The sequence below is a fragment of the Kryptolebias marmoratus genome, linkage group LG3, assembly GCF_001649575.2.
Source record: "Kryptolebias marmoratus isolate JLee-2015 linkage group LG3, ASM164957v2, whole genome shotgun sequence".
Classification (NCBI taxonomy): Eukaryota; Metazoa; Chordata; class Actinopteri; order Cyprinodontiformes; family Rivulidae; genus Kryptolebias; species Kryptolebias marmoratus.
This window is the reverse complement of record NC_051432.1, coordinates 16,144,272-16,165,003: the sequence shown is the minus strand read 5'-3', so window position 1 is coordinate 16,165,003 and position 20,732 is coordinate 16,144,272. Positions and strand designations below refer to the sequence as shown.

The following is a 20,732-nucleotide window of genomic DNA, read 5'->3' as shown; positions in this document are numbered from 1 at the left end:
GCGGGTGATATGCATTCCTTCGGGGAATGCTGGGTTTGAATTTCCCACCTCTTCGCCTCCATAACAGAGAGATGAAACATAGACACGAGCGGCCTGACAGCTTTAGCTCGTTCTTCACCTTCGGCTGTTGAATTTAAAAGTAGAGATTTTTTCTTTTTTGTTTAGATAAAGTTTGATATTTACAGAAAACAATTGGGAAAAAATTGGGAAATAAATATTAGCCAGAAACTGATTTAGCAGCTTACTTCAGCCATGTTGGCTCAAACCACTTATCAGCATCTGAAGCCACTCATAAATGATTTATTTTCCTAACTGATTACATCATCAGTGACTCCTTTTCATTATCTATAGGACAGATTTTTACATCTATTCTCACATCCCACCATAAGTGAAAGTTGTGGTGGACATTCCCAGCTATTTTAGAACAATTTACAAAGAAAACAACCAAGTTATTAATCAGTTAGCAAGCTGGAATTGTAACATAATGCAAAACTAAACTCTTGGTTATCCGTTTATTCAATTCTCCCTCACCTAGGATTATAATAAAATGTGGTCCTCCTGCTGCGTTTTGAACCTCATCAACGAGACAAGAGTGTCAAATGGCCCTGGCTGGGTATTTTCCAGAAGCAAAGTGTACACGGTACCACAAAAGAAGCTTCTAATGAAATATACAACAGGAGAAAAAGTAAACCAGATGAAACAAAACCCGCGGGGAGCGAGGTAACGACAGGGAGGACGACTCAGAACCGCCGGCAGGAGCTTTGAATCCTCCCCTTATTTGTTCTTCTGTGAGCAGGTGATCGGTGACCGGCCTGCAGCACACCTCGGCGCTCAGGGTTTTTTTTTTTTTTTTTTCTCCAATTGTTGCTTCGGCAATCCGACCCCTGTGTCAAGATCAGCTTTAGGCAAATCTGTCTTCTGGCTCCGCGTGGCCGTGCGCGGGAGCTTACAGCCTAATCGCAGAACTTTGAGCCCAACAGCACGGGGACTGAAATAAAATAAGAAAAAGAAACAGATTGAAACGAGTGTTTGGAAGCAACGCGGGCCGCGGCGATAAAGCCGAACAAAGGTGCCAAACAAAGCAGCTGTTCGGGGGGGGTCACCATAGAGACAACTGCGGGGTAACGCGGCGAGAATGCAAACATGTTTATATGGCACCGAGGACGAGTGTTTACCCAAGTGCACGGAGACGCGGGCGTGAGTCATTAAAACACACTCCAACACCTGCGAAACTCGGCCGCGCACACAGGTAGCCCTCGAGTCTCGTGGTTGCACGAGTTTATTTAGACCTCCTATCTGTGGAAGAAACAAAAGGTGGGAGTTCGTGTCAGCCTTGTTGCTCCTGGTTTGAAAACTCTCCTCTGTCCCTGCTTTCGTAGCTTCTCCTACATCTCACCTTTTTTTTTTTCAACCAAACACTTCAGGTTCACCTGGCAGGAAGAGGTGACCCGTTCAGCGCTCGGGTTGACCCACGCTGCCAGCAACTCTCTGCTCCCACGGAGATAAATCAAGCCCACCCTCAGCATCTTCCTCGTCGGGATGACGTCAGAGAATTGAATTTTCTCTGTTACTCTGGGCCTCCACAGCAACCAAAGAGGTGGAGGGAGGTGTGTGTGTGTGTGTGAGGAGAGGGGGGGCGACATCACCAACACTTGAATGTGTTGCTCTCTAAATCATCTCGGATGAAGGTGCACAGGAGCCAAAAGAAGCAACAGGAGCAGATTTATAAAGTCGGACATGCTGAATTAAAGGGGATTTATGCTGTAGCAGCATGGCTTTTTACTTAATTAGTACCAAAAAAGAAAAAGAAAAACCTTCATATGTACATGTGCTATACACACAGGGAGTTTCAGAGACTGTAAAAACACAGCAGCTGGGACTGAACATCCTGTGATATCAAACAACCTTTTGGTTTCAGAGTTATGACTTTTGGAAAAGTCACTTTAGTTGAAAACTCTCCCCGGTTTTCTTAGCGGTGACTCGGTGCACAGCAGGAAAAACCCCGAGCAAGTATTTCTCTGCGTTATGATTCTGGAAAGTGGTTCCCAAAGCTGGAGGTCCGGACCCCAATGTGGGACAGGCGGAGGTCCTCGGATGATCTCCAGAAAGCAGAAGAAATGTTATCATGGCTGTCAGTGCTGTAGCATCATCATTACAACCTTATTTAATGGGTTTATTAACAAAGTTTGTATCTTTAAACTGGTAATAGTTGGAGTCTAAAGCCTTTACCACTGTTACCTCATGGATCAGGAGCTGAACACTCTGAGAACCACTGCTTTAGGTTCTCTTGGCTTCTCCTTTCTGGGTCGAAGGAAACTGGTGCCCATCTCCTCAACGAAACATCTTATTTTAGCCACTTAGATAACAAAACCTTCAGCTCATTCAGGTTCAGGTGCTACAGCTCAGATATTTGTCACTTTCTAAATATTTCACTTTATTTACAAATATTTTTGCCGATAAAATTACATAAAGATCTCTCCAATTCCTAAAAAAAAAGAAAAAACATCTACTGTTTTTTGTCTTCTTTTGCTGATTTTAGTTTTTAACATTTGGCTTTTAGTTTGAACCTGTTGCTACTTTTAGCTTTTAACCAACATTGTGACACTTTTAGTTTTTTAGCTCAGCTATTGAGATTTTTAGTTAGCTTTTGGCTGTTTCTCGCTTCTAGTCAGGCTTTTGCTACATTTACCTAACCTTCTGCTACTTTTAGTTTTTAACTAGGCTTTTGTGACACTTTTCACTTTTAGCTGACCTTTTGCTTCCTTTAACTAGCATTTTCCACCTTTTAGCTGACCTTTTGCTATAGTTCAGCTGCCAGCGACTGTTCTGCTCCTTTTAGCTTTCAGCTCGTCTTTTGCTGCTTTTAGCTAGCGTTCCGCTTCCTTCGGCTTCTTCGGCATAAACCCAGTTTATATTTTGTGACATGTCCCTTTGGCAACAAGCTTCACATTTTATTTCATTCCTGTAGACTCCCTCAGGACCCCCCACCTGTTGCTTCCTGACCCAAGGTGGAGTCTGGACCCCAACTTTGGGACCCTCTGCTCTAAAGTCGGATTGTTAGCAGGAAGTCCTCCACAGCTGATGGTAAACAAACATCAGAACCACATTTTACTTGTAATTTATGACTAAATGCTTTTAGCAGCAGCATTGCTTTCCTTAAAGTCCATGATAAACCGCTCCAGAGAAGTGCTTTAAATACTTGTTTGTTTGGTTATGTTGCCAACAGGACAACATAAACAAACCGAGGGTTCTGCTCTGACTCTGGTACTGATGTCATTTTGGACCCGGACTGCATTGCAGGACACATCATGTTGTCACCGCATCGCTTCGCCTGAACGAACCACCAAAGTGTCCTGGTTTTCCGACCTGTCTCCCGGACCCGAACGTGTCTCCCGCGGTGGTTCCGACCGTCCGGGGGAGACTTCGCACGCGGCGCATCCGCGATGCGGCGGAGCCGTCCCGCCTCACTTACCGGACGGAGGAGGAAGGAGGAGAGGTGGGGTGGTGGGGGCTCGTCGGGATGCGGGTTCCGCTCCGAACGACCTTCCGGAGTTCGGGTACTTCTCGCAGGAGGGGACGTGTTCGGTTCGGAGCGCTGCGAGCCGCCCAGGTGAAGCCGTGCTGGCGTCCCGGCCGAGCGTCAGCGGCAGACAGGCGCGCGCCGCCCGCAGCGGCGGCAGACGGTGGGCCGTGCGCTCTGCCTCCTGCCAGCTGATTGGTCCAGGTGGAACAGGCGCGTTCACGTGCCCGCCCCTCCCCGCGCGCACAGCAGCGGCAGCTCGCGGCGCAAACGCAGGAGCGCAGGCTCAGGTGGAGCAGTGGAGGCAGGTGCGTCAGGATGAGCTGCTGTTTTCAAGACGTGCCCACGTTTATAGTTCCGTTTAACCCAGCTAAAGTGACAGTTCAGATCTTTTGAAGTGGGGAGCTGTCTAAAAGTTAGGAGCAAATAATATCTTACCCGTTGCAGATGGGTCTCTGACAGAAAGAGTTCATGAGCATAAATGTGACCCGTGCTGGCAGAACGAGCACAGGCTTAGTGCAAAAAACTTAAAATTAAAATTTAAAAAGCAACACGTAGCACCCTCAGCTACGACCTCAACAAATTTTAGCTGAATATCTGTAAAACCGATCGAGTTTAGCCCCCCTTTTTGCGTTTTCTAAGGCCGATTAGCTGTGGTGGCCATCTTGAATGGGGTAGACTCCAAAAGTGAGTTCCAGGCGTACATAAAACGACCAAATCATCACTTTCGACGGCAGGCGATAAAAAGAACAAAAACCTACACAAAGTTAAAGAAAGAGAGACTTTTATTTTCCACAGTTAAATCACAACATTCAGAATCCTTTTAAACCAACATTAGTTCATGTTTTATTATTACAAAATATCTATTTTAACTAGTACATAGCAGTACTAGTATATAATTCTGGAGGTTTTCAGGAAAACGAAAGCCAAATGGCTGCATTGGTTGATCTAACAGTAAAATAGAGATTACAAATATATATATTTATATCCATCTATTTCGAGGAAGTCATAGAATGTTGTACAATATTCACACTCTCAAACTGCTATAGTGAGTACAAATACACAAAAAGAGGACCGAAACAGATGGGTCCTCTTTGTAAAATACACTTTCACAAAGCCCAAATGCAGTAAACGGATAGCAGCCGAGAAAAGGATGCTGGTCTTTACAGGAAAAAAAAAATAATTCAAGTTATTTATGTTTTGGTTTACACTGTACATACACAGGTTCTTGCAGGAGTTTTGTAGTCTCGAATGCATAAATGTGCGTAAGTGCAACATGAGAAAAACTTTAAGCTCATCATGCCTTTAAAATGAGTTGTTTTTTTTTTCCTTTAGCAAAGTTCTTGGAGTTACTTTTTTAAACAATGTTTTTAGTTGTCTGTATTCCCTCCGAGGGTCTGTGTGCAGGTAGGACTGTTTGGTCCGTTCAGTTTCATCAAGATAAACAAAACAACAAAAATAAAAAGATAAGAGTGCACAGAACAGATTTCAAGGCACATTTAGTCACGTAAGGCTGGTCCGTCATTTCCTGTTTGTTTTTTTTTGTTTTCTTTTAAAAGGAGAATCAACACTATTTCCCATTCGGTGCTCTGAACGGAGACTAGCTCAAATCGACCAAGAGTTCACTTTGGTTTTGTTGGCATTAAGCGGAGAAAACGCTCAAGCCTTTTTAAATCCATTTTGAGTCACGTGAAGATGGAGGCAGAGGTTAAGAGCAGCTCCACAGCTCATCGGCGATCAGAGGGGAGGAGGATCACCTCAGAACCATCTGGAAAACCACAACTGGAGTTTGTACACGTTGGCTTTCAACATGGTGAGGTGAGAGGTGTGCAGATGTTTACTTATTAGAGATGCATCAATTACTTTCCTTGGACAGGTCCAATATATCTAATTTTTTGTATGTCAGAGCTGCAGATATTGATTTTAGCCAATTTCTCTTTGAGAACTATAATAAATATACATTTATTTCTGGCTACACTGAACCGTTATATACCTTTATGAGTCTGTTTCCGAGGTTTTCAGATATATTTATACTAATAAGATATATTTATACTAATAAAAGCCAGCTGAAACAAACCTCACAGGAAACCATATATTAGCTCCTTATCATCTTTCTTTGCACACCTCTAAGGCACCATAAAGGAAAACAAAAGCCTGAGCAGAAATGACCTCCAGAGAAATCTCGTTTTTCTTTAGCAGCTTCTTAAACCCATTTAACTTCCTTTGACTATAAGAAGTCATAAACAATGTCTCTGAACCACCTCGATTTGGAGAAACGGTTGAATTTTGACGAGCTAACGGGCTAAAGGCTTGTTTGACATGCCTTAAAACGCCCACAGTCTTAAACACTTCATGGCTACCTGCCGTCAGTTTCATTTTACACGGTTGGTCTGGTAGAGATCGCTCGGATGCTCCTAATGAAAGTGCTACACCTAACTGCTGCTGTAGTTTGGGCTTCTACAGAACATAACGTGAAACTGTCAGCAAAGCAAAATGCTTATAAAACAGTGTTCACGTCACTTATTTCAAGTCACGTTAAAGGCAGCAGCAATCAGCTCCAGTCTGAGCCGTTAGCTCAGATTTAAACTATTTCTCCAAACTGAGGTCATTCAAAGATGTGCTACTGTTAGCATGAGTTAGCTGATTAGTGATTGGTGCGTTCACTGACACAAGGAAAAAGGAGTTTCAGAATGGCTGGTCACTCAAACTTAAACCTGATGGATTCCGGTCATTAACCAGTTAATTGGTGCATCCCTAATAAATGTAGATATATGCGTTTTTAAACTTCCCCTTCCTGTCGTTTCCAATCATTTTTGCAAAGCGATTCTGTTGGTCGAGGCCCTAAACTGAGCAGAGAACGTTGCCCGACTTAAATCTTGGCGAGAAGAAAAAGAAAAACACTCCTCAAAATATCAAACTACCATTTCTGTCACAGTTTGCTCGTGGAGATAAAGAGCGACCAATGTGTGTGATTCAAATGTGTCACAACAGGTGAGGAAAAGAATAAAAACCGCTCGTCTCCGTCAGCTGACAGAAGTGAAGATTGTGAAGGTAACCGGCGGTTCCTTTGATCCGGTAGCTGCCGGAACACCACCAACACGTCTGCTGTGCTAGAAATACAACATTCATATGCTGGAATATACAAAAGGCCATTTAGAGTTTCAAAGTGTGTTTTTACTGCAGCAACTCCTGTTCAAAAGATCCCACAGACGGTATAAAAGTGTCTCTCATGACTCGAAACAACAGTAGGAAAAACAAACAAACAAAAAAAAAAACGACCCAAAAGGTGTTAGTTTTTTTTTCCTTTCTGTGCATTTTGTTAGAAAATTTACAATTCTGAAAGTTTGAAAAGCAGCGACAGTACAGCAAAAAGGGAAAGGAGGTTTCTGTAGTTTCTGTAGCATCCAACATTTCATGTCAAACTGAGCCAACAGTGTCTCAAAAAAAAAAATAAAATAAAAAAATTGGGGAGTGTTTTAGTGCTCTTCCAGCCAAGAGGGACTGTCCGCACCTGGCATTTTCAACTTGATGTGGAACTGCTTGAGCGTCTGCTCCAGCTGCTGCTGGTTTCCAGCGTAATACGCAGCGATGGCGTTGTGGAACAGGATCAGCTGGTTGTGCAACACCTTCACCTGTAGGAGCAGGAAATAAATAAGAAAGATGACCGCACTTTACAGGAGCCGCTTATTTTAAAAATCAATCATATGCAGGGAGACGCTGGCGTCCGGACGACCTTATTCTCCTCCAGGAACTTCAGCTTCACAGACACGTCGTTCCTCATCCTTTCGTACTTCTCGCGGTGGACCTGGAACTGCTGCTGCGATTGCTCGATCTTCGGCATGGTGTTTCCGTCACGCGGACCCAGGTTCAGCTCCTCCAAGTCGGTGCGGTAGGCGTCGTACTCGACCCTGGAATCGTTTTGATACATAACCGTTAAGCGTGGTGTGTGGAAACAGACACGGTGACGACTCAAATGGAAAAGAACTTTATTAAGACTAAATATGTGAAACATGAAAAACAGATTTAACAATCAAGACTTATTAAATAAATATATACATTGTAAAAAAACAAAAAACAATGACATACAAGATGTTTTGAGTTTTTCAGTAAATTATTTTGGCGCCAAACTGGGAGCAAACTCTACCTGGCAGCTTCGTACTGTTTGATGTTCAGCATGGTGTCTTCGATGGTTTTGTCCACGAGTGTGTTGACGCTCGAGATGAAGAAGTTGATGGCAGCCAGCAGCGTGTCTCCATTTTTGGACAAAAGCTTTTGGGTCTCGGCGTTGTAACCGAACTCCTCCTAAAGAACAAAATTCACGACAGGTTTTGTTTTTGTTTGTCGTTTTCTTTTCAAATTGTTCGAGGAAATAATGAAATTTGTGAACATTGTCTTGTGAAAAAAAGCTGACCGTAAATAAATTGAATCTTTATGCGTTTGGTATTCAAACCAATTAACGTTAAAACTAACTCAGCAGGAGGACACAGAGGAACGGGAGGCTCTGAAATATTAGCTGTGCTTCAGGGTTTGCAGCCTTTTAAGACAACAAGACCATTAATAGTTGGAGTTCTCCATCAAGACTAATGAAGGCTATCATCATTTCAGTTGTAGTGCAAAGTGATTTTGATTTGCTCCAAACCTCATATTGCTTTCATTTGCTGATGTTGCAACTTTTAAAGCCAGGATCTCACTGTATTCACCAGAGAGGCTCCAAAATGAGGTTCCCAAAAATCACTGCAAGCGTCGGGGAGGCTCGCAGTTTTGTCGCTAGAATTTTTAACGAGTCTCAAACCCTTCTCGATTTTGTTGCAGGCGTCTCCAACTTGTCTTAAGACGGCTAAAGGGGGATTTTACCATCTGCAGGAGTTCTCTTCTGATAGAAAACATCAAAAGAAACAAAAGAAACGTCTGTGTCTGAAAACCACACGGATGATTAATAATTTTAGAACTGATCCAAGTCTGCTCCATCTTTATTTTAAACGTGTACTCCAGTAGATTCAGACATGAAAGTCGAGGTGGGCACAAAGTGAGCAATGAAATGTGCACAGATTAGAATACAGTTGTGCACATGAAAGTAACCCAGGAGTTTTAAATGCCTGCAGCTCAAAACACGGCCACACACTCAATTCGGTGGGCCTGAAATGGAAAATTTGCTGATTTCTCTCCAACAGTCACAGCAGAGTTCACCTTAAAGGTTCACTGAAATTCTGCTTCTCTTACCGAGTCAGAGGGAAGACTAAAGAACACAGTAACCATACCATAATACCACAGTACCATAATTCTGGACTCACGTGGAGCTCTGGCGACTTCAGACTGAGGTCGGCGAAGGCATCACCCAGCTGCCTCTGCGTCTGCATTATCAGAGACAGCTGATTGGCCAGCGTCTGAGCCAGCTTGATCACATTCTGGTACCTCCTCTTGTTCTCACGGAGCAGTTCGATCTGTGCCTCCAGCTCCAGGTCGACGGTCTTGGAGCCCCGACCCAGCTTCTCTGACAGGATCTGTCTGGTACACTGCAGAGGACAGCAGGCTTACAGACACACGCTGGCAACAATTTAAGTCCTTTTAAGAATATTAACACCGACTGCAGGGACTTTTTTACTGTGGTGAGTAAAGGGAAAAGAAGCAATCTGAGGGAACAAAGTAAAACCAAAAGACAGCATATCAATCATTTGTTGTCATGTCACTTCTCTGCCAACTCTGTAATTACCTAAGAGAAGTGGGACTAAAGCTGCGGGAAGAAGAAGAAGAAGAAGAAAGGTAGAGGACAATCATAAAAATGAATCAACGACAGAGAGGTTTACTTTATACGTGTTGATGCTCCACTTCCTCACAAGGTCCAGTTTCTCCATGGCTGGGTTCTTTAGGTCGTCTGAAAGGACCACTGCTCCACTCGTCTGCTCAGCTTTTATCGTTCCTGGACAAATAAATGTCAATTATGAAAGACTACCAAACAGCAGTGGAGAAAAAAAAAAAGAAAAGAAATGACTTTCTAACAAAAGAAAAGTCTCAAAGCACAAATCAGTAATCATTTTTAAACTGCGACATAACATTGTCCTGTCAGCAGAAAATCCTAACATTTAAAAATAATGTCTCATTGAGAATTTTTTAACTGGAATAAACGTAAAACTTTTACAGTCAAAGTGATGACAGGTGCATTATTACAGAGCAGGAGAATGTAGAAAGACGTGGTTTTTAACTCAGTGGAAAAGATTAGTCAACACGACTGTTTAATGGAGCAGAAATAACTGATATATTCACTTTTTTAGATTTAAATATTAGACAACATTTAGACAAATGTGTTGCAAATGATTAAATCTATGAGGGGGGAAAAAAAGAATCTTTATAACAGTTTATTTGTGCATATACACAACTTTACTCTTCTGTTTTATGGTTCATTTTTGTTGTTTTTAAAGCAAGCAGGTTCACAAGCAACCAATTAATCAAAAAGGGCCATAAAAGGCTCAGTATATTCTCAAGCAAACACTGAAAACAATCAGTGAGCTTCTGCTGCAGCAAACACGTGAAATTTGCAAATCATTGGATTCTGTTATTTATGTTTCTTACACAACGCCCCACCCGTTTTGAAAAAAAAAAAAATGGGGTTGTACGATTTGTGTGTATTTGGGGTGTCGAGTTACAACGAACAGTAAATGTCACAAACGCTGGTCCCCGGAGAACAGCTGTGAGCGAGGAGGATCTCAAATTAATTCATAAACTGTTGTGTATTAAGATCTGGTTTAGCAGCCCGGTTCTTCCCTACAAAAGATGGTTAGAAAAGTAAACACTGGCCTGATATAGAGAATACTGGTCTTATATGTTACAAGAGGCCAAAAACAAATCCCAGACTAATAATTCTGCTCTGGTCTGCACAGTAATTTCATTAAGTATAAATGTTATTTTTATTAAAAAACAGACCATAGGTTTAGGCACGACAGCTGATCGGGTAAGAAATATATGCATAAACTGTATAATTAGTTGAATATATTTGTGTCAGTATTAAGGCTCCATTAAGATTGTCAACTTTTGCAAAAAGAAAAAAAAAGTTCAAGCTGAAAAACCCAGTGAGGTGAACCTGTAAAGGCCGTTTTCTCCCCCAAGCCAAACAAACACTTAGATAGGAAGAATTTACATCAAAAACATTCATATTTAGACAACAGGATGACGACTCCAAGAAGCAAATAAAATAAAATGCAGCCAGAACAAAGCACCAAGCTCCACCAGTCAGCCCACACTGATGTCAAAGAAATGTTTGGAGAACCCACAAACAAAAAGAGACGTTCTATTAGGATTGAGGCGCAGCCTGCGGGCGCGAGAAGCAGGTGAGAAAGACAAAAAAAAAAGAAGAGGAGCAGCAGATCAATAGAGTGTGGTTAATTTTGTGCGCAGAGGGTTGTGGCTCAGTGGCGTCGGATTCATCCACCGCGGCCCCAGGTACCTTTCTCAGCCTGACTATTGCTGCAGGAGCGCGCCAGGCGGGTAGCAACAGCTGAGCTGGGAGCTACAGGTGTGACAGGAGACGTGGGCACGCTCGCCGACCCTGGGAGATATTCAAAGTTGGGATTTATTATCACGTTACCCCCTCCCGCTGCAAACGTCCCATCAACGTAAACCTAAACGCGCGTCCTCTGCCACCGTTACGGGAAGCTCTCCTCATGTTCCCGGCTGAACATGCTGATGAACAAAAGGCTTTCCTCGACCGGGGGAGAACAACACGGAAAATAGCCATGGCAACGCCGAGGTGAACAGGCTGCGACGGCGCTCGGCCCTGTTGGGAGGGTTTTATTTGCATTTGGATGATGAAAGGGAAAGGGAGGAGTTCTGAACGGGAGATCAGAGGAAGCTCATTAAAACCTGATGAATTTCCACATTTACAAATTTACATTTCTGCCTTTCATTTTTCATCAAGATTTACAGAAAAGAAAAAAAAAAGAAGCAGTGAACTGGGAACACAAGCAGAGAGAAGCTGCTGGTAAAACAAAATACTGGAGTAAAATAAAAACAACGTGATGAAACTGAATTAACTGATGAGCGGTCGCTTTATAAAACTCTTCTCAGCGAGGGAGCGATGAGCACACAAACGGAGGAACAACAAGCAACAAAAAGGTGGTGTTAATGAGTTACCTTTGTACGGTCCTGATTCAATGATGCCCTCTACTGTTGAAGCGAAGCTGCTGGAGGTGACGCCAGGCTCTGAGAGGGTCAGGGCTCCGGGGTTACTGGCCTGGCACTCCTACAGAAACAAAAAAATACTGTCGATAAACAAACGATCTTAGTGGAGGAAAACACAAGTACTGTTCCTTAAACGCACCGCCTGTGTAAAAGCACTGCCTCAGTTATGAACAGTAATAGTCTTCTCATGTTCAATCCTCCCAGTGATTTCAGTAACTTGCTCATTTTCTGTAATAAACCTTTGAAATTGTTACAGATGTTTGCAGCTGCAGCACCTTCACTGCCACAGGCAGAGAGCAAATTAAATGATCATAAATAAACATCCGGCTCCGATGGACAACAACTCCACCATAGAAGCTGCTCTTCTTCAACGTCACATTATTTTTCTGATTATAGAAGGAAATATTTTTTATTGAGCCTCAGTTTGCTTTAGTTTGAGGTCGTTTCATTGGAGAAATGATTCCAGCTTCTTAAATGTGCAGAATTGCTTTACCGGGTAAGATGTTAGCCCCCTTTTTCTTTTAAACAACTGGCAAAAATTTAAGAAATCAGACTGAATTAATCCCAATCTGTCATCTTTTTCTGACATTTAATGGACAAAATTAGAAAATAATTACAGCTATAAATGTGAATTCTTGTACGGAACCAGATCAGTTGTTGAATTTTAAAATAACTTTTTTTTTGTGCTCCTTTTATAGAATTTACAGTAATTTATTTTAAGCAGAGCAGCTTTTCGAGCATTTCCAGGCACCCTGTCCCTGTCTGTAGGCTTCATGGCTGCAGAGGTATAAGCTCGATAAAACAAGACCGAGACTGAAGGAAACCAGCGACGAGAAAAGAGAAAAGCTGTGAGGGACGCTAGAGGATTTTATTCAGACTGAGGGAACTCTTATGTGTTCGTTCTTCCTTCTGGAGAAACTCCTCTGCCTCGTTCAGAGACAGCTGAAGATTAAAATCCGCGTTAGGCCAAAATTAAAATCTGGGATCTGAGCCATCGCTGCCACTAAAATCTGACCTCAGGCCACAGAAAACAGTTCAACAACAAACCCTGTTTTTTAATATCAGTCGTCCTGGATAGTCAACATAAAAATCCTCAGCATCTCGGGGAATATCAAAAAGTTTCTGACTGAAGACGCTTACAGCTATTTACATGTAAAATGTTCCAAAAAAAAAGAGGAAACAAAATATTTAGTTTTTTCTAAACGCAAGAACTGTTTTGTAATATGCTGATTTCAAAAACTCCTACTAATTTTAGTTTACTAAAAATGTAGTAAACAGGATATATTCTATATTTATTTCATAATAATGAATAGATTTTATATTCTAACTACAGTACACATCCTCTGGACCTTTGCTTCTTTAGGTGGACCCGAACTGAAGACTTTTATTACAGCGAACTCAGGTCAGAATAACAACTTTGTGCACCGATTGTTGTTCAGATTTCTATTTTATGTTGCTGTAATTGGAACAAACAAACAAAGAAGAGCCACCATCTCTCCACAGGAAGACTTGGGAGAAGAACACACGAAGCAAGGAGGTTTAACTTTTTCCACGACTTAAAAGAGCGTTTGAAGACGACGTGTCCTCTGAAGGCCTTACCCTCTGGAGCACCTTCTCCGGGCTCGGATCCAGGTCTCCATTGCTGGTGACTGGGATCTCAGCGGCTGAGCTTCTGTGGGAATCCTCAGCCATCGTGCTCTCCTGCAACGAGGAGGGCAAAATAAAGCAGCTGGAGACAGGAAGATTCAGGATGGATCTCTTGGGATATGAGCGTAGTCAGGTGCCATCTTGTGGACACCGATGCAGTGGGAAATATGGAGCTGCAAAAACTGACTGGTTGATTTACTAAAGAAAAGACAGTTTTATACAAAAAAAAAAAAAACCATGATTGAATTCAATATCCTGTTAAACATCTGACATCATCACAGCGTCTAAAAGCTGCCAAACAGTCGCAGTAAATTATCCGTCCACCCTCTCATGCCTACATTTTCTTTAAATGACTTTCTAGGCTTGAAGAGTTCAACATTTTTCATCAGAAAACTCATTATTTTTACGACACAATTTCCGTGTAACAATCAGAGTTACAGGAGAATGTCAAATGCTCATTTTTGCGTAGCGGAGTGCAGCGCATGTCACAACGTTTGTGAGCGAAGGTGATCCTGCACGGGTTGCACACACTCTGCATCTCCACGGCGACCGCCTGAATAAACGTGGCGCCCATTATGCTTTGGCGTTTTGTTGCCGTTTACAGAGACGCCAGTCTATTTGGACCACGTGTGTCCTGTATTAAACGCTGGTCTAATTCATGGCTGCGTTTGACAACTCTTCGAATGCAGAAACATTTGAATTACTCGATTTATTATGATTTTTTAAAAAAACGTGCTTTTTAAAGCACAACCAGTCACAGATTGTTTTGTTTCATACAAGTTTTCCCTACCAAAATACCTCACACAGTCTATTAAAGCCCGTCAACACGTCACATACGCTCCTACAGGCTCCAGTGGTGCGTCCATCAAACACTAAAGACAAGAATCTGTTTCAGCAGACCAGACTAACAAGATGGAACGTGTGAAAGAGAAGACAGCTCCAGGCTAATTAATATAGGTCCAAAAAGTTCACCAAACTGGAAGAAAACTTTGTTTTTGTTGGAATAGTATTGATAAGCAGACGACCAGGTGTGTCCAGACATGAGCTGCCTCCATTTTGTGATTTTTTTCCGATGTTTTGCTGCCACTGACTGCACCCGCTTCGTCAGCGAATCATAAACCGCCTCACATCAACCTGGATTGCAGGAGTCTCGGCTTTACGACTGCACGTTTCACCGGCAGCCGAAGCGGCACGAAGCGAAGCTGTGAAGAAAAATGGCTGAAAATTGTGAGGAGCTCACTGCTGAACATCTGCATGCTGGCTCGCGGCGTGACGCAGGGTGGGGGGGGGCAGACTGTGGCTACATACGGTTCACATTATGCTGCGAGGAGCTGGCGTGCCTGCAGCTGGAGGATGAGGACAGGGCTGTGCTGGTTCCACAGTTTATGACTTAATCACTGAGGACTTTGAAACTGGAACGCTGACCTAATCTGCGCGCTACTTCTGGATCCCCGACTGCAGAAAGCCGGAGCAACAAAAGGCAAGAGTGGATCCTTGCGATAGTTAGGAAATCTGAATGTTCGTCTCTGAAACAACATTCTTTACCTACATCGTCTGAATAATGCAAATGGCTACCAGATCACCACGTAACAGGAGCCTGGGCTTGTAAACGGTCCGAGTGGTTTCACTCAGAGAGAAATGGAAAGCTTATTCATGGGATTCTTTTAGAAACGTTCACTGTGCCGTGTTACAGGAAGCATCCTCACTTCTGCTATTTAGTGTACTACCCACCGGGTATGAAACTTCAAACTAACAGACGAACCGAGAAAATATTACCAACAAACACCAAAGAGGCCTGAACCCACAACCTAAATAGTGACGTCTGCCGTCAGAAAGAAGCAGGATGTGACCTGAAAATGACGGGCGGCGTCAGCTTTAAAGCAGATACATCCATCCATCCATTTAAATTGTTTTAAACACATAAAACAGTGATAAGTACACTCAGGGAAATATAATTTCAATATTGAACGAGTCAAAACTGGTCACCTCTCAGAAAGACTACAACAAAAGTAGGAATTTAGTGCAAATAAAGTGAAGACATTTCACATTTCACTTGGAACAAGATACAGTCACTATCCAAAAACACACAGGTTTCTAAAGAAGGGAAGAACACGAAGCATGACACTTGATATGAATACAATAGAAAATTTCTGGGGAACTTAAAAAGCAACGTCAGCAGAACAAACCATCAAAAAAAAAAAAAAAAAAGAAGCAGAATTTAAAAAACGTCTCTAAAAACAGAACACTTCTTTAAACGTTTCTGAAGAGCTGCGGACAAAATACATTAATATGTTTGGAAAAGTGTTGTAACTTCGGATATGAAGTTTGAAATAAGGACTAAACACTAACTTCTGTTGCTGCTGTATTCTCTAAACCAGGGGTGGACGACCCTGGTCCTCGAGGACATCCTGCATGTTTTACTTGTTTCCCTGCTCTAACACACCTGATTCAGTGGTTAAATCACCTCTTCTTGTTCTGCACCCCTGCTCCAAACTTAAAGCGTCTTCAGCTGCAGTTCCACTAAAACACCAACAGGTCTGAACTTTACAAAATATCTCGATCGACACTTGTCCAACGATGCTAACAGAAGAAACGTGAAGCCTTGAAAGTCTAATTTATAGCCAATATTCTAAATACAGAAGCAGAATATGAGCTATGAAGAGCAATGAGTCTTTGTGAGGATGTGTGACAAAGACTTCACCTGCAGCTCAGTGTGTCGTGTGACAGCCACATGAATACTTAAAGGCCATAGGACACCCTCATGAAGGCAGACAGAAACACAAAGCTCCGCCTGCCTGATAACACACTGCAAGGCAAACAGGCCTAATGGCTGACTTTACGTTTACCTGCGTTTACAACAAAAGCAAAAACTAAAAACTGCAAAGACTGTCCAAAAAATAAATAAATAAACGTTCTAATTAAATTAAAGCCGTGAGAAAACTATGAGTCTGAATCATTTTATATTCCACAACCTAACAGGGATGAGACCGACAGACATCAGCAGATGATAATCAGATCTCAGAGCCAAACCGCTCACCCTCGCCATCTGCAAACGCCGAGCGGGACGGCTTGTTAAAGCGTGTTAACCTTGTGGAGCTCACACACACACACACACACACACACACAATAGCTAAGTGGCTCTGAATAAATCAGGCATGTGAAGAGACAAGGTAGAGTTTATGATTCCACACAGTTCAGTATCCTGGATACGAGCCAGCGTGATGTGGGAGGGATGGACGGCAACAATGAGCTGCCTGTTCACCTCTGTGCATCAGCAGAAAAGGAAATCCTCACGTTTGGCCTGTTAAGCTACACGCTGATGTCACACACCCACGCCACATCATGTTTAACAAAATAAATCTTAAAAATAGGAAGTTATTATGATTCTAATCTAAAAAATTTGACGAATATGAAGCAACATCTTGAAGAATTACACATTCCAGAAGCACAAGAAGTGTGGGACTGACAGAGTCCAAATCTCTTACCCAGCCATGTGACTTATTAAAAAAAAAAGTTAAGCACTGTATGCACACAGCATACAGGAGGAGAAAACAGTCACAAATTCACATTATGAACCTTGTAAGGAAGTGAATACTTACTTCTGACAGAGATGATGGCAAACGCTTTGTGCTTCAACAAAATGCATGAATGTCACACAGTGTCAAACAGCAGAGACAAACGTATCAGAGCTCGTTATGCAAGAAGCCGGAGGAAGAGAGAAAATCTTTGCACAGAACAAAAAAAACTAGACGAGGAACATTGCAGAGCAACACGCTAATTAGCATGAAGGCCACCCACCAAGATCAGGTTGTTTCCTCTGAGTTCCAGCAAAGCGAACCGAATCTGAAGGACCCCAACCAACACACAGGTAAACAAAAAGAAACAAAACGTCCCATTCTAGCTCAGCTGCATGTGTCGTTTCTGATCGTCAGGTTAAACCCAATGATTACAAAGGAAAGAAACTACCACCACCCCGGCAAACCAAGAGGAGGGGGGAGAAAGCGAAACAAGCAAAGCACAGAGAGGAAGCGCTTAGACGGGGTTGATTTTTCCCAACCCGAAGGTAAATATCACCTTTGTTTCAGAGCAAGAATCTCCATTTCCCCCGGGCGTTTCGGTCGACTCAACGTGGCGTTTCGCATCCTCGCCTACACTGATGCTCCGACTACCCTCGCCCTGCTCCTGAACGTCCTTCTTGCGGGGTCCTGCTTGGTCTTCGTCACTGTTAATATCAATGTCGTACATTACGTCTTCTCTGTCCTCTCCACCCCCGCTACTGTCTACGCCCTGGGGAGGCAGATCCTCACTCAAACTTTCCTTCGCTTTCTCAGCTTCCTCACAATCCTGCTGAGGGTCCTCGGCTGAGGCCTTCCCCGACTCAGCCTCAAGACTAACATCAGACATACCTGAAAGAAGACAGACAGGGTGGTGTGAAAAAGTCCTACGGGGCCGCCTGACTCCTCGCTTTGTACTGTCCTGTGTTTGTGCTCGGATGTAAACAGATCTTAGATGTTGTAGGCTGAAGGCAAAGAAGTTCATTTAAAGTAAACTTTGTTTGTGATGCATTTCACAAAAGCTGAAACATTGAAATATCTACAAAAAGAAGCATCCTATTCTCCCCTTTCAGGACTAAAGACGTAAAAAAAATGACTACTACCTTTATTGGCTAGTACTAAGTAGGGTTCTGTGGAATGATTATAAGCAATATCTAACCTGTTGTAGATGGTGCGGATGAGCAGTTTAAGCAAGAACACTCTGAATTTGTTGGTAATTATTGAATTTTGTCAGAAATTGGCCATATGGCCATATAAGGTTTATAAAAATAGCATTTACGTGAATTATACAATATTTTAGAGCCTGCGGTCGTTTTAAGTTGGCAGAAGTCCACTGCAGTCCTGGCCCCACACTTGGACAAGCAATTAGCTCATCGGTGTGGGCAGAACGAAAATATTTCTCCAAACTGAGGTCATTTAAAGAGCGATTTACAACAGGTAAGCAAACAAAATTCATAACCGTCACACAGAACCCCACTTCTAAATATATCACTTTAAGGTCACACTGACACAGGACGATTCAGAACATGATAGATGAAGACAAAGTACAAAAATCTAGAGATATCTACGCAAAACCTCCCAAGTACTTCCTTGTAGAAAGGAGCTTTGGACCCACGTAGAGAGGTCTGATTGCTCCGTTATGATACACTTTGGGTTAATTTGTTCCTGCAGCAAAGCAACACACAACTGCTCTCAAAGATAACTCGAATAAGTTTTATGTTGATGGGAGCGGCCTCCTGAATTCACTTCCTTAACTGCATAAAGGAGGAACACGGTTTTTATTCCACCCTCGGTGTGTAAAGTGACCGTCCTCGGGTCAGAAAGTCAGCGTTTTCAATCAGCCAGCCACCGCGTCGTCGTAAACCGCCGGCTGCGCACGACACACCTGCATCTGTGTGGAAAAGCTCTGCACAGGTCAACTACGATGCATACAACATTAGGGTTAAATAAGACGCGCCACGAAGCACTTTGTAGAACCTAAACAAGGTTAAAGATGTGCTCCGAGTGTGGGACGCATACTGGTGTTGTGTTCAAGTGCAACTCCTTGACTTTTTGTTACAACAAAAGTAACTTCTCTCATTATCCGGTCTTTGGTTCACTCCCTCTGATATGGCTCCAAGCCCTCCTCTGTTACCTCCAATCATACCTGTATTGTTTTTTTTGGCTCCTGACAAAATAATGAATAAATACTAAAGCTTGAAAATGAAATATAACACCAGATCATTGTCTTATTAATAAAAGGTTGTATATTTCTTGTTTAATTTGTTCTAATTGAGATTTCGCCTTTAGGAGATGTAATAAAATGCAGATTTCTTGCATATTTACACAGAAATCTCGGGGTTAAAGTTTCCAGCATGACTTATTTAGGTTTTTTAACCATCAGAAAGAAAACATGACATTGTTTGTTTTTTTACGGTCTCTGCTGTCTGTTTCTTTCTACAGTGTGGATTTTTATACCAGATACCAGTAACCTGTGGCAACTCTATGCAAGCTGACATCCCGGAAAAGCCTCTGCAGCGTTTGACAGGGTTGGGCGTCTCACCTGTTGCAGCAATTAAGTCACGTGACTTATACAAAAAGGCGTCTAAAAGTGATAAATAAAACCCTTTAAAGCCGCTTTTGGTCACGGAATCGCCTCAAATGCGTGAATGAGCAACCGACAAGCCGCTCCTTTCGTCGGAATGAGAATGTCCAGCTTGTTTGGTTGGCCGTGAACGCCTCAAGTCAGAGTCGCTAGCTTCCAGTAACTCGGCTCTGCGACAGCAAGCTAACAGGAGACTTCTAGTTTAACTAGTTAAAGATTAAACCAAATGAACGTGTAATTCAGAGCTACAAGACAAACGGCGGAGCTGGGAAGTTGTGGACGTTACCTGACTGCGGATGTGGCTAACTGTTAGCCGGGGTTAACTAAAGTCCTCAGCGGTGGCGCTGCGCCCTCGCTGGACGTTTTGTTTTCTGGAAAGGTGCTGCGCGTGCTGGCAATGCGAAAACCGGTGCATAGATTCGCTGCCGATTTATCGTCGGTGGTCCTTAACGCTCCCTGACCGCACCAGAAGTGATGTTTGGACCCCGGAAAGAGACACCCAACTGCCTGTGTGTGCCCACGTCTAATCGTTTAAGGCGAACTTCATCTTTTGCTGCGGGCGAGCGCCCCCTGCTGTTGAAACGCGATGTCCGCAGTTTATTATTTCGCCGCTTTGAGAAACGCCTTTATTGCTCATTACTGCCACCTGGTGTTCTGGAGTATGAAAGGTCGACTCTATTAATAGTCTATCAAATTTATCTGTAAACTCTTTTGGCTCGTCAGTATTGGCGCAGTGTATATGTAAAGGTAACGTAAAATAGTTCAAAAACTGTTTGAGAGTTTTACATTGTGTGAAGAACAAAATACCTCTGTTTTAGTAAAAGATACACTCAATAAAGAGGAAAATCTACCTCTAACTTTTTAAAAATAATGAGAACTTTTACTTTTTAAGAACATAAATGTACTGCTTTTGTTGTACTACTGTTACTACTACTACTACTAATAATAATAATAATAATAATAATTATAATACGAACGGCTACAGAAATTGGTGCCAAGAGGCCAGCCACTGTCATCAAAAACAGAAAAGCCTTCTTATAGATATGTCCATCCTATCAAAAAGTAACACCTCTCTGTTAAAATTACTGAAAAACTGGCTAAATATAAAGACCTGGGAACAAAAATTGAGCGTATGTGGGGCCTAAACACAAACACCGTTCCAGTAATAATAACTAGTCAAAAAGGGGGATGGACAAGGTCATCAATCAAATCTCGGGCAACAAAAAAAAAAAAAAGATTACAGTCTTGGGGGCAA

General features: G+C 42.6%; 1 protein-coding gene across 3 annotated transcripts; it reads right to left on the bottom strand.

Moving 5' to 3' along the window:
• Positions 1–4,287: 4,287 nt before the first annotated feature.
• Positions 4,288–20,050, bottom strand: arfip1 (ADP-ribosylation factor interacting protein 1 (arfaptin 1)). 3 transcript variants are annotated; one of them, XM_017407784.3, is made up of 10 exons: positions 19,764–20,050; positions 17,414–17,745; positions 13,292–13,393; positions 11,645–11,753; positions 10,959–11,060; positions 9,325–9,437; positions 8,812–9,033; positions 7,665–7,822; positions 7,254–7,428; positions 4,288–7,152 (listed from the first exon to the last, which is right to left on the bottom strand). In XM_017407784.3, the coding sequence occupies exons 2-10, from the start codon at positions 17,741–17,743 to the stop codon at positions 6,997–6,999; spliced, it is 1,467 nt and encodes a 488-aa protein (XP_017263273.1). In that variant the 5' UTR covers positions 17,744–17,745; positions 19,764–20,050; the 3' UTR covers positions 4,288–6,996. The 3 variants fall into 3 exon arrangements, with proteins under 3 accessions (XP_017263273.1, XP_017263282.1, XP_017263292.1); XM_017407793.3 differs by lacking the exon at positions 10,959–11,060 and having other exon boundaries at positions 19,764–20,048; XM_017407803.3 differs by lacking the exon at positions 17,414–17,745 and having other exon boundaries at positions 19,764–20,048.
• Between the last annotated feature and the right edge of the window lie 682 nt (positions 20,051–20,732).

Coding starts and splice junctions, on each gene's coding strand:
- arfip1 (XM_017407784.3), bottom strand. CDS start 17,743: ATGTCTGATGTTAGTCTTGAGGCTGAGTCGGGGAAGGCCTCAGCCGAG. Junction 11,061..11,644: donor TGAATCAGGACCGTACAAAG/GTAACTCATTAA, acceptor AATATCTCCCAG/GGTCGGCGAGCGTGCCCACG. Junction 7,153..7,253: donor AGTTCCTGGAGGAGAATAAG/GTCGTCCGGACG, acceptor CTGCTCCTACAG/GTGAAGGTGTTGCACAACCA.